The sequence below is a fragment of the Haliotis rubra genome, unplaced genomic scaffold (genome assembly GCF_003918875.1).
Source record: "Haliotis rubra isolate DU_JTF1 unplaced genomic scaffold, ASM391887v1 Scf75, whole genome shotgun sequence".
Lineage (NCBI taxonomy): Eukaryota > Metazoa > Mollusca > Gastropoda > Lepetellida > Haliotidae > Haliotis > Haliotis rubra.
The window spans coordinates 116,896-131,149 of record NW_025767468.1 but is presented as its reverse complement, the minus strand read 5'-3'; the positions used below and the strand labels follow the sequence as shown (position 1 = coordinate 131,149).

Here is a 14,254-nt window from a genome sequence, read left to right as displayed (position 1 = left end):
GGTGGACGCTCTAACCACTACACCACGGAGGCGGTGGTCAGCTTTTGAGACAAACGGACTATAGTAGCCTTGATTGTTTTGTTGTGTGTGTTCACAATGGGGGCCTGGCCTTGTACATGTCATACAGACAGGAAGGAAACAGGAGCAAAGTACCAGTGCACTTTTGTCTGGCTATACAGCATTACCAGAAAGTGATACATTCAGGAGGCTTTGTAGCTGTATGCCTTGAGCACTGTAATACATTTGTATGACTAGACCATAGTGTATGCTGGGAGTGATGTAGTATTCTATGCTTGAAGAGCTGTAGCATATCTGTATGCTTGGGGGTGCTATAGTATATTTGAATGCTTGAAGTGCTGTAGTATATCTGTATGCTTGGAGTGCTGTAGTATATCAATGCTTGAAGTGCTTTAGCATATCTGTATGCTTGGGGTGATGTAGTATATCTGACTGCTTGGAGTAATGTTGTATATCTGTATGCTTGGAGTGCTGTAGTATATCAATGCTTGAAGTGCTGTAGTATATCTGTATGCTTGGGGTGATGTATATCTGTATGCTGTGAGTGCTGTAAAATATCTGTATGCTGTTAGTGCTGTAGTACGGTATATCTGTATGCTGTGAGTGCTGTAGTATATCTGTATGCTGTGAGTGCTGTAGTATATCTGTATGCTGTGAGTGCTATAGTATATATGTATGCTGTGAGTGCTGAACAATATCTGTATGCTGTTAGTGCTGTAGTATATCTGTATGCTGTGAGTGCTATACTATATATGTATGCTTGGAGTGTTGTAGTATATCTGTATGCTGTGAGTGCTGTAGTATATCTGTATGCTGTGAGTGCTGTACTATATCTGTATGCTGTGAGTGCTGTAGTATATCTGTATGTTGTGAGTGCTGTAGTATATCTGTATGCTGTGAGTGCTATAGTATATGCTGTGAATGCTGTAAAATATCTGTATGCTGTGAGTGCTGTAGTATATCTGTATGCTGTAGTATATACGTATGATGTGTGCTGTAGTATATCTGTATGCTGTAGTATATCTGTATGCTGTGAGTGCTGTAGTATATCTGTATGCTGTGAGTGCTGTAGTATATATGTATGCTTGGAGTGCTGTAGTATATCTGTATGCTGTGAGTGCTGTAGTATATCTATATGCTTGGGGTGCTGTAGTATATCTGTATGCTTGGGGTGCTGTAGTATATCTGTATGCTTGGGGTGCTGTAGTATATATGTATGCTTGGAGTGCTGTAGTATATATGTATGGTTTGTTTTTAGTACATCAGCTTCCAGATGCCACATCTACTTGACAGTCAACCATAAACACATCAAGCCAAATTAGGAAATGGTGTGATAGTTCTGTTCTGGGATGAGGTTACCTGTCACAGCTGTGTCTTTCATTTACAGTCAAGCACTCTCGTTCATACATCCAGTATGTCAGTACATACAGTTCTGACTGTAAGAATGATGGCTATGATAACTGGATTCTGGAGGTGGTCTGTGGTCCTGTGCATAGAGCTCAGGTCACAAATCAGTTGAAGTTAACCCAGCAGAAAATGGGTACCCGGTGCGATAAGTCATGTGACTATTAACCTTCTAGCATCTCACAGGCAGCTTGGGTTATCCGGGGTAATAATAATCAGATAGTTTCTTGTACATATGAACTGTGACTTGTCATCACTTTGAGCATTGCCCTTGTGTGGTGGACGTGAGTGCTACACAGATACTCTTATAAATAAAGATCCTAAACATGCTCGGACTCATTGTTGAAAAACAGATAAGTTTAAATTTCAGTTGTTAGTAAATGGATAGACTGGAGTTTATTATCTGCAAATGAACAGTTGCATGTTTTTAAATGTTGAGGACATGTAGTACTCTGTTCACACTCTGATACAAAAATATTTCACACAAATTTGATTAATTAACCATGTTTGAACAGGCACATTAGCATACAAATGCATGTAACATGCTGGGACTGCAGGCATGACATGTTAGTTGTTTCATCTGGCAATGGGTTACTATGAATACAGATGGGAAAATATTTTAGCCAACAAATTATCCACACAGACACAAAGTATTTCTTTAAGAAACCATATGATACAATGTACTATTATCATGATTATCTCGGAAATATGGATCAAAATATTATTTCAGCATTTATTAATCAATTCTAAAATTTGACTGAGACAAAAATGATTCCTAATTATTTGTAAGAGTCATTAAGAACCAAACAGTCAGTGCATGGTACCTTTAGATAGAGTGAGACTGAGCTTAGTTTTATGCTGCACTCAGCAATATTCCAGCTACATTGCAGTGGTCTGTTAATAATCGAGACTGGACCAGACAATCCAGTGATCAATGGCATGAGCATTGATCTACACAATTGGGGTACGATGGCGTTGTCAACCAAGTTAAGCGAGCATGACCAGCCGATCAAGTTAGTCGCCTCTTACGACGAGCATGAGTTACTGAAGATCAAATCTAATCTTTAGATACAAGTCATACATAGTACTCAACACTGAGAGCTGAGATTTTCCAACTTTCCCGGCTTCCTTCAGTTGTAACAATATCATAACATGACAAAATGTGCAGCAATATTGAGTTCAATATTGTAATACTGCCTATACAACAAATTCTGGTCTGTCTTTCATCTAGTGTTTAATAGGGTCTGTAAGAAGGTCACGGCACTTCGCGAGACCTAAGAGTACTTCCGGTGACAAACAATGTTTCATACCTTTTCGAAAGGTTGCATGGTTGTCAGTTGACAGGAACTGATAATCCTTGTGGAAATAACAAATTTCCAATCTAACCATCTGAAAATTAGCCAACTACTGCGACTGTCAACAGCTGTGACAGCCAAAGATGGTTGTATACTTGGTCTGGTCTAGTAAAGTCATATTTGGCGGTCTTGCAATTTGGAACCAGAACTGGTTCTTGAATATATGCTTGTCACCGGAAATGTGGTACCAGAAGTAAGCTGGACATAGTTGTAAGTACAAAGACTGACTGACTGAGTTTGGTTTTACGCCGCTTTTAGCAATATTCCAGCAATATCACGGTGGGGGACACCAGAAATGGGCTTCACTCATTGTACCCATGTGGGGATTCGAACCCGGGTCTTCGGCGTGACGAGCCAACGCTTACACCACTAGACTACCCCACCGCCCCCAAATACAAAGAAAGCCAGGAACCAGCTTAGTACCGGAAGTAGCGCATCGCAAGACTTACAGGAACTATTGATTCACTATGACCATTTGATTTGAAATTGTATTGCTAAAGTATACACACATATATAATGCCACAAAAAGTTAAAATACTTTCAGTTCATTTGAGTTGCACATATTTACTGCTCATTCTTCGATGGATTAGAACAAAAGATCACCTGCAAAATTTTCATTGAGGAAATAGTGAGTGAGCATGGTTTTACGCCGCTTTTAGCAATTATTCCAGCAATATCATGGCGGGGGACACCAGAAATGGGCTTCACACATTGTACCCTTGTGGGGAATCGAACCCGGGTACTCGGCGTGACGAGCCAACGCTTTAACCACTAGGCTACCCCACCGCCCATTGAGGAAATAAGACCCTCATACATATTAGGGTGACCATATGAAAATTCTGGCACCTGTGAGTATTCCAATTAGAATAGGTCTCAGAACCCACATCCTGGAAGTAATATTCAGCCTATAAATGAATCAGGTGGTCTGACTACGCGACTTGGAGAATTGCATGCTTATCAACATACTCTGATTGTAAATCATTGCTCACTATGTCAATCACTTGATTACCTGGTCCAGACTTTCCAGGCTGCCATAATGCATCTGCGTGCCGCAGTAAATGATAAACAAATAAAACATTCTGCATTTTGCAATCTTAAAGAAAAATAATTTCCATATTAGATTAATTGACCGAAGTTACAAAGTTAAATAATTATTTTTTCTTCTTTCACTTACTCAAATTACATGTAACCCCCAAAATCCATGACCTACCACACACAGAAAGCATGGCCTTGATAAACAGCATATCACATAAGTTAACCACTGACCTTAACACATCATATATCAAGAATCACTGCATCTCAACTGCTTAAAACAAACTCCTGAATTATTTGATTGTACTTTATTCGTTTTGAAAGTTGTTAAGTTTTCACACTGTTTTAAAATATTATGTGTGAATTGCAACCAATCTGAAAAACTAACAACTCTCAATATGAATACAATATTGCATGACCGCCTCCGTGGTGTAGTGATTAGAGCGTCCGCTCGGAGAGCAGAAGGTCGTTGGTTCGATCCCCGACCGCGTCATACCAAAAGACGTTAAAATATGGTACTTGTTGGTCCCTGCCTGGCTCTCGGCATTAATGGGTACGACAAGGACTAGTCGGCTCGGAGTCAGTATAATGTGTCTGAGAGGGGTATTCATGCTTCACTGCGGCATGGTATCTCAGTGAGCTAGCACTATAAAACCAGCTTCAGTCATGGCTAATACAAGCAGCCGCACATACACACGCATGCACGTCGTCATGTGAGCGAAATATTCTCAAGCACGACGTTAAACCCAATTTCTCCTCACCTCAACTCACAATATTGCATTCTCAACCTTTGCAGCTCGCTTGAATACTGAGAATATGAAGAGGATAAAATGGCTACCATAATGTACAGAGACATACTCTGACAGTTGAACACACTGATACATGAAGAAGAGTATGATTGGGTGGGGGGTGGCAGCATGCATTTTTGCTTCATTATATCTATGGTTTGAGGGCAGATAAAACAAAGCAAGTGTTTCAAAATTATATCAGAGAAATATACAAAACACAAAAGTATAGATTGAACAATATTTTTCAAAACAAAGACTTGCTCACAGCTGTTCCATATAAATCACACTGAATGCATTCCAAATATGATAATTTACATAACAATGTGAATTACCCAGTTATTACTATTATAGCAGAATGAAAATGATGTGCCCTGTATGTAAATTACAAATACAACACAGGGGCGGATACAGCTTTTTGAGGAAAGGGGGGTGCACACTATTGAGAAAAGGAGGGGTGCACACTTCGTTTTCAATGGTCATTTAACAAACTTTCAGCACAAAAGGGGGGGTGCACACCCCTGCACCCCCTCCCCCCTCTGGATCCGCCTATGCAACAGTTATAACATATATACTAGCCACATAAAGAAACTGTCACACGTCGAAGTCACAAAGTCAATAACGGGTATGACCATCATGCGCGTGAAGCACAGCAGTGCATCGATGACGCATAGAGGCTACCAAATTTTCCAAATGAAGGCCTGTGGAATGGTTTGGGACGTGGTCACTGCCGTCTGGAACCTGTGTCTGATATGAGTCACCCGAATCCATCTGTCCTGTCTTGGCGTTGCTACTCGGGGACGCCCAGAATGTGGGTGGTCGGCGACGTCATTACTGTTTCCCTAACGCCTGACCAAAGATCAAGCTTTCGACAGTGACATCAATTTCTGAGTTTCACATGTTGTGTGCAGCTGCACAGGCTGCACGTGCAGTAACACATTGCAAGTCCATAGGCCACCATCAATGACGTCACGTTGCCTGGCACCTGCATGAGCGTTTGATTGTCTCCAATACTTGCTATGTTCACACCTTTATTTATGCATAAAGACGCTGTCTGCCTATCTTTATATTTTCTGTGTGCACAGTTTCTTTATGTGGCCAGTATAGGATTCAACTAACTGTGACAACCAGATGTAATACATTGCTACAATAAGCTGAAGCATTTAGTGAGAATTACTAAAATTCGTAATGTTGAAAAGATTATTGTGATGAGTTCAATAAATGATGAAACTCAGTGAAAATTGGTGAATTCTTAACACAATTTTACACCAAAACACAGCTCAGTTCACATGCACGATATTTGCACATGCTTTCCAGCAATTTGATGCATGATCCTCCTGCAATTCATTTGCATAAGGTTTGCAGTTGGTTCCCCTAAGTTAGTGGAGAAATTCATATTCGATGTAACCACATATATATACACAACATATAGTGAGTGCTTTAAGTGAGTCTAAACTTTTGATGGGTAGTATACTAAAAACATGATGATAAAAATGGCATAAATGGAAGATTATATAAAGATGTGATAAATTATTTCTCCTAACCCCACCACCAGTACAGTAAGACCAACAGGATTACATACATCTATCAAACAATGAAAACACTAATTACCTACACATTATCCCCATTACACTAACTCCTTTGATAAATCTAATTTTTGTCATAAAAATACAAACTAAAAAAAATTCAATTTTCCAAATATATCTTTCATGCACTGGAAGTTGATTCAAATATAACATGTAGGTTAATATTCATTCACAAACAATCAACAGTTTATCGATAAAGTACTACAGTTCAAAAGCTTCCCATGTCCCGTGATGTAATGTTATATTAACTACATGGAGAAGAGACAGGTGCTGAGATACTAAATCAATACGATTTGTGGGTCACGTGTCTCATACCAGGTTGGCCTCATTTTATTCCTTCCTATTGTATAACTGTGGGTTTGATAAGGTCACACATGAAAGGTCATGCTGGAACTTTTTTGGTCAATCGTAAAAAATAATGAAACTTTCCATTAATATTAACACCTAAAATTCAACCAACAGGTATGCCACACTTGTACTTCTTTCAACATGGGTACAATGTGTGAAGCCCATTTATGGTGTCCCCCGCTGTGATATTGCTTGAATATTGCTAAAAGTGGTGTAAAACTTACTCACTCGAATTTATTTTGCATTCCATATTCATAATATACAGTTGTGTGACAGACATTATACATTTGCGTTATATCTAATTGCCATGATCTGTCATGATACATTTAACAAACAGATGGGAGTCTCTTAGCTGATGTCTACAGGGGCCATGATCCTGTTTCAATTTGATTCAAAGCAAAAGATTTAACATGGCAAAATGAAGTCATTTTGAAATATTTGGACTATTAACTAGACTTACAATTGGATGTGGTAGCTTTACCATCATTATCCCTTATTTTGTGGGATGGGATGTCCTCAAATCTGTTTAAATGTAGTAAGAGCCAGGATCTGATATTAATGAGATTGACCAAAACATTGAACCATGAAACATTCCATATTATATCTGGCATAGAACAGTGTTCAGACACAATTGTCTTCTCTTATTCTAAAGATTTCAGTGAGTTTAGTTTCTGTCATTTGTACACCAGATATTGGCTTCAGACATTGTATCCATGTGGGGAATTGAACCCATGTCTTCAGTGTGATGAGTGAACACTTTAACCACAATGCTATCCCACTGCCCCCTTAGTGAAGGCACTGCTTTACACATTAGGCTACCTCACCCCCTCTGACCCCCATTTGAAGTTTGTTGAATTTCAAGGGTTTATAACAGGGAAATATGGAGTTAACTAGAGCTTCATTTGTGACACGTTATATTTGGGATTACACATACTCAGTAAAGTACAGATTCTAGTACTTTTATTGGGTTGAGTCACATCTGGGATTCGAACCCACACCCTCTGAGTTACTAGCACACAAAGTCAGCCGTCTAACAAACTCAGCCACAAAAATGGAAGTCGGACAACTGGTAGTCTAGACCACAGACTTTGTGTACCCCTCTGATAGAGTAAATTTCTGAGAAAGTGCAATCCCAAATATAACATGTTACAATTGACCACTTTCTAAATAGCATTGTGTAGTCATAGCTTTCAGCTATGGGAGCTGTGTAGACTAACTCTTAGTCTCTGAATATATATAATTTTGATAGTAACAAACAAGCCCATCTAAACTGAAAAGGAGCCCCAGGGAGACCGGAGATTCTGAGGAAATCTAGACTTGCTTCATTTAGGGCTTTAACACTGCAGATAGAGCTTGGCAGTAGGGAAAATGTGGTTCAGGGACTGTGAGACAGTCTAGGAGCCGTGTCAATTTCCACTTATCAGGAGGGTACACAAAGTCTGAGGTCTGGACTTTTAGTTGTACAACTTCCATTTATGTGGAAGCTGTTGTGGCCACTTTCTAAATGGCATTGTGTATTCATTCATTCGTGAAAATTCTGACTACCCTTTCCTCAAAGGGCTCAAAATAGGCACAGACCAGATGTAGGTTCTGATAGATCAGGGAAACCAAACAGTGTTGACTGGACAGCAGGTTATATATACTGACAACTGGAGTGACCAACTGGTCACACGGTCATCCCAAGATTCAATGTACAGGGCTGTTTGATTTCTAAAATGTTCTTACAGTTGTTCTGTGAGTTAGTGAGTATGGTTTTATGCCGCTTTTAGCAATATTCCAGCAATATCACAGCAGGGGACACCAGATTAATGGGCTTCACACATTGTACCCATGTGGGGAATCGAACCCGGGTCTTTGCTTTAACTACTAGGACAATCCACTGCCCCAGTTGTTCTGTGTGCTGACTACTATGCACTTGAATTAATATTAATTTAAGACATTTTCAAAAAAAGGTTTTCAGGGTTGATAATCATGTTTGCACCAGGCACACTAGCTGGATCACTTTAATGTATATATATGCATAGAAACGTCATCACTGCCCATATTTGGTCATATGTAAACAGTCAGACAAACCGGTTTGGAACAAATTTCAGTTTGCTCTATTTAACAAAAGACAAGTTTAATTTTTTTACACTATATGCAAATGAAATCTAGGCAAAACATGTAAAAATATCCCACTTATTCTTGGGATATTATTTATTAATATTTTTATCACACAACTCATCTTTCATCATAAATGGGCTTCAGACATTGTACCTATGTAGGGAATTGAACCCATGTCTTTGGCGTGATGAGCAACTGCTTTAACCATAAAGCTACCCTACATTAAAAAAATACTTATTCTCAGGATATTATTTATTGATACTTTTAACACCATCTTTCACCAACAATCTGTGGGATCTTTAAAGACATCGTATTTATGTATTGGCCTTTTACCGTGAAATCTAAGAGTTAAGCTTCAGCAGCATATCAGACATGTCAAGTTACAGTGACACAGACAGTTTTAAATTCAAAATGGCTAGTGAACAGGTGTATATGACATTGAATGTTGTGAATCAATATTAATGCACTAGAGAAAAAAGGAATCCTTTAACCAAACACCCAAAATCAATTTCACGGATTTAAGTTTAATCAATTTCCAGACATGGTCCATTTAATGTTAGCCAAACTTTTATTCGTGAAAACTATTGTTGAATGATGTAAAATTTTTGGTATATATTTTTCAAGATTTTAATGTTTTTGATGATACATATATTTCCAGCACTAATCTTTAATATCTTCATAAACATGTCTGTGTGTATCAATATAAATGGGGAAGGGGTTTGGTTCTGACATCTGAGGCACCAAAATTTGTCTATTTGAAACCTATGATCATGTGTTTGAATCCAAGGCATTATACATCAGGGGCCTGATCCACAAAGCATTCACAGCTTCACAAACTATCTGTTGTAACTCCACCGTCATATAGCTGGAATATTGCTGAGTGCGGCGTAAAACTAAACTCACTCTACTGTAACTCTATAGCGCTTAGGCCACATAAAAAAATATTCTTGTTTCTCTTCACTTTTCCCAAAAATATGGGTGGACCGGGCGGATTTAATGTTTTATATTTTATTTTATTGATATCTATGGAAATTTACACCTTTTCTCTGATAGAAAATCAAAACTTAGAAGTGTGAAAAATTCAAGCACATTTTGAAAGTCGCAAGTTGCATTTTCTCTGGTGTAAAAAATCAAAAGAATCTAAGGGTCGGGTGGTAATATTTTTAAATATGGCCTTACAAATGTCATAGTGAACGAGTGCTGTATGGGTCAGACCTCTCGGCTTGTGGGTTTCACCAAAGTGGATAATGGCTAAGACCTCCATCACTCTGGGGTTTCCTCACACATGAAGCTGATACTTTATATAACTGATGTCCTACGACATGATTTGCCTCACTAGGGTGGTGGGGTAGCCTAGTGGTTAAAGCGTTCGCTTGTCACACTGAAGACCCTGGTTTGATTCCCCACATGGGTACAATGTGTGAAGCCTGTTTCTGGTGTCCCCCGCTGTGATATTGTGATATTCACGAGAGTTTCAATGGTCATTTGATAAACTTTCAGGACAAAAGGGCAGGAACTCTAAAACCTGACCCAATTCAAGCACCCCTTTAGATGAGAGCGTTGTGATGAATGTGATTTAGATTTTAAAAACAAAATGTCACACTGTAACCACCCAATCTCGTTTTACTGGTTGTTGACAAATGCTTGGCATACTTGAAATCTATTATGTGTTGGATTTCCCATAATGAGAGTGAAATCATGGATTGCAATGATAGACACAATCAGATTGTTGTCTGCTTGTTTATTGTCCGCTTGTTTAGGTCTGCATCAGCAAAAACATAACTGGTATTGTAACTATCCCTGTCACCTGCACAACATCTGTTTCTTGTTAAATGCTTCAAATTATCATGTCTGGATCAGGTAACCCAGTGACTACTAACTGATGAGTTTGGTTTTATAACCATCCGCCCCTGGTAAACCCAGTGTGTCTTGTCTACTGCTGCAAATAATGTTGGATCAGATAAACCAGTGACTAATATTATAACCATCTGTGTCTTGTCTACTGCTGCCAATATTGTTGGATCAGGTAAACCAGTGACTAATATTAAACATCTGTGTCTTGTCTACTGCTGCAAATAATGTTGGATCAGATAAACCTGTGACTAATATTATAACCATCTGTGTCTTGTTTAATGCTGCAAATAATGTTGGATCAGGTAAACCAGTGACTAATATTATAACCATCTGTGTCTTGTCTACTGCTGCCAATATTGTTGGATCAGGTAAACCAGTGACTAATATTATAACCATCTGTGTCTTGTCTACTGCTGCAAATAATGTTGGATCAGGTAAACCAGTGACTAATATTATAACCATCTGTGTCTTGTCTACTGCTGCCAATATTGTTGGATCAGGTAAACCAGTGACTAATATTATAACCATCTGTGTCTTGTCTAATGCAGCAAATAATGTTGGATCAGATAAACCTGTGACTAATATTATAACCATCTGTGTCTTGTTTAATGCAGCAAATAATGTTGGATCAGATAAACCTGTGATTGATATGATAAGTATCCCTGTTGTCATATGTAATGATACGCAATCAGACAAGTCACCGAGTTATAACTTGTCCTTACACAAGTTGCTGGAGATCTAACTTGAAATTCCCACACCATGAAAGTAATGAAAACAACACAGCTGAAATCAGTGAGTGGAATTTTATTTCTGAAATGAGATTCTCATGCCAAGCATGTACTTCAGCTGTCAGGGTGTCGCTACCATTATAACAAAAAAAACCCGGGCTTACACATGATTGTTGCTGAAAGGTTGGGCAAGCCCTCAATACAGTCTAAATACGAACCTTTGCAACCATGGGCGGATCCAGGAATTTTGAAAAGGGTGGGGGTGGGTGTGTGTTCAGGGGTTAAACCCCTGAACCCCCTTGGCTCTGCCAACGCAACGCAAAAAATAATTCAATGTGGCCTTAAGTCATTTTCAAAGGGGGGTGGGGTGGGGTGTCGAACCCCCCTTGGATCCGCCACTGGCAACCCATCGGGCTTACACCAACAAAATGGCTTGAGCACTACGCGCCTGGCTGAATGACGTCGCGTATCATTCTTATCAAAAGTTGAGTAGCATATGAGCAATCTGATGGTGTATTCTAATCGCTGCAGACAAGAAGATTTACATAGTTGCAACAGTGAAACACACTCATGCCTAACCTCCATCAGGGGCGGATACAGCTTTTTAGAAAGCCGCAGTGAAGCATGGGTGGGGGGGGGGGGTGGGGGTTTGTGTGTGCACACTATTGAGAAAAGGAGGGATGCACACTTCATTTTTTCACTCGAGTTTCAATGGTCATTTAACAAACTTCAGCACAAAAGGGGGGTGTTCGCCCCCCATCTGGATCCGCCTATGTCCATTCTAAGAGTAGATGTTGTTGACAAGAAAAGTCACTGGTGCCTGAGCACTTTTTGTCACCTTACAACGAAGTGCCTTTGCTAAGCGCATTGCCACTGTTGTTGATCAGCTGAGTAACACTCGTAAAAATTCGGTCAGCTAAAGAGCTCCTCGCTCAAATTACTCAAGGGCTGGCATAATGGGATAAACTCAGTGCCCTCCTTCTCCTGTGGTAAACACTATTCATTGGGAAAGGGACACGGGCACTGAAAAACCGGTGGAAACTGGTTATTGCGTCTTATCACTTTGTATGACATTGCTGAATGTGTGCTAACCATTGAGAACATTGTCATACACAGGACCCGATCGGCATTCGATACTACGCTTATTTCACTTATAACTTGACGATACGAAAATATATGATATGATTTTATGACGCACTGTAAAGTTGTACGTCACAGAATTGTTATTCAGTGATGATTATGATAACATATTACACAAGTGTTACAATTGTGTGATAAATATTTAAAATATACTTACTTGTACACCCACGGCATTCAACATTGCTTCCTTTTCCGCCTCGACTGGTCCAATGTGGCGTTCGGCAAAAGTGTCATGTTTGGGGAATAGCTTGTCAAAATTTGTTGTATCTGATGAGTAGCTCTTTTGAATGGCGAGAATCACACCTCTGTTGTCAAAACTTGCTTGTTGTCGCGTAAATCTGGAAATGGCACTCACAACACGACCAGCTCGATACATCGTGCCAGAATCTAGCGCCGTTAGAAATCGTTTCGGTAGCTGAGCAAACTGGATACAATCTTTGACTGAAGGTTGGTGGTGTACGCGACAATCACGCTTGTAAGCAAATGGCCTTGACAGAGCATACGCGGATGTTTTGTTCCAAATTCCGGCCAATCAACACCCTCAATAGAGCTCTGCCCCTTTTGGTAATCCAAGGATGGTCTTACCGTCCATATTCGGAAAGGTTTGAATATTCATTAGCTGAGAACCGACAGGGAGCATATTTTATATATCATTTCCGAGACTTGTTTTTTTCTTATAGAAACACAGTGGCTACCAAAGTTAGAGTTTTTGCAACTGTATTTGACAGATATTTTAGTATTAAATTGTATTTACAGTTCAAAATTGTATTTTAGATGCTGCTAGCGTCATGTTGGCAACAAGTAAGTATTCAACCCCCTTGAGTTTTTATAGGCTCTTTACTACCACGTGCACTTGTTTACATTTCAAACCATTCAGTCTCCACTCGGTGAGTGTCCTATTATCTTGAGAGAAAAAACCCATTGCGATATTTGCGAGCGGCTTTATCCACGCAATTGATATGACTTTTAAAAAACCCCCATTAGTGCATGAACAGTTGTTGCCACTTCCATTACGACAATCACGCGGTAACCACGACTCGAGCACATTGCTTACCGGCTCTGAAGTGAGTGATCATTCTGTTAAAATAGTGAGCCGGTGCGCTGTGCTGAGACAACGACCGTCACTTACCAAATAAGGGATTTAGCAAATCTAGACACTACAAAGAAAACTGCAAGTGTAATTAAGGGCGAAAGTAATAAGTGAGGCTTCCGAAGTGAAATGTGTTGAAAAGGTTGTGGGTATTTTAATGTTAAGCAAACAGGAAAGGTCGACATTACAGGTGGCGATGTCTGTAATCAAATATTGTTTTCATATCAATACACGCAAATCCAAAATCATTGATAGTTGAAAGCACAACTAATTCTTTGCCATTCCTCTATTGATAATATAAAGCAAAGTTCATAGGCCGATCCAGAGGGGATGGGGTGTGTGGGTGAGGTGAGGTGAAATATGACGACGTGCATGCGTGTGTATGTGTATGTGTGGCTGCTTGTACTAGCCCAGACTTAAGCTGGTTTTATAGTGCTAGCCCACTGAGAAACCATGCCGCAGTGAAGCATGAATACCCCACTCAGACACAGTCTACTGACTCAGAGCTGACCAGTCCTTGTTGTACCTATTAATGCCGAGCGCCAGGCAGGGACCAACAAGTACCATATTTTAACGTCTTTTGGTATGACGCGGTCGGGGATCGAACCCGCGACCTTCCGCTCTCCGGGCGGACGCTCTAACCACTACACCACGGAGGCGGTGGGTGTGTGGGATAGGTGTGTGCACCCCACACAGCCCTTTTGTCCTGAACGTTTATCAAATGACCATTGAAACTCTCGTGAAAACGGAGTGAAAATGAACTGTATCCGCCCCTGAGTGTGTGAGTGAGTTTGGCTTTACGCCACCTTTA

The 14,254-nt window shown here is 39.9% G+C and overlaps 1 protein-coding gene across 1 annotated transcript in view; it reads right to left on the bottom strand.

Annotated features, from left to right (window-relative positions):
* LOC124260092 (glycine dehydrogenase (decarboxylating), mitochondrial-like) overlaps positions 1–12,851 on the bottom strand; it is a 53,441-nt gene extending 40,590 nt beyond the window's left edge. Inside the window, exon 1 of the mRNA XM_046694341.1 lies at positions 12,511–12,851. Coding sequence (XP_046550297.1) covers positions 12,511–12,729 — 219 coding nt within the window. The 5' untranslated portion in view covers positions 12,730–12,851. The remainder of the gene's footprint in view (positions 1–12,510) is intronic.
* Between the last annotated feature and the right edge of the window lie 1,403 nt (positions 12,852–14,254).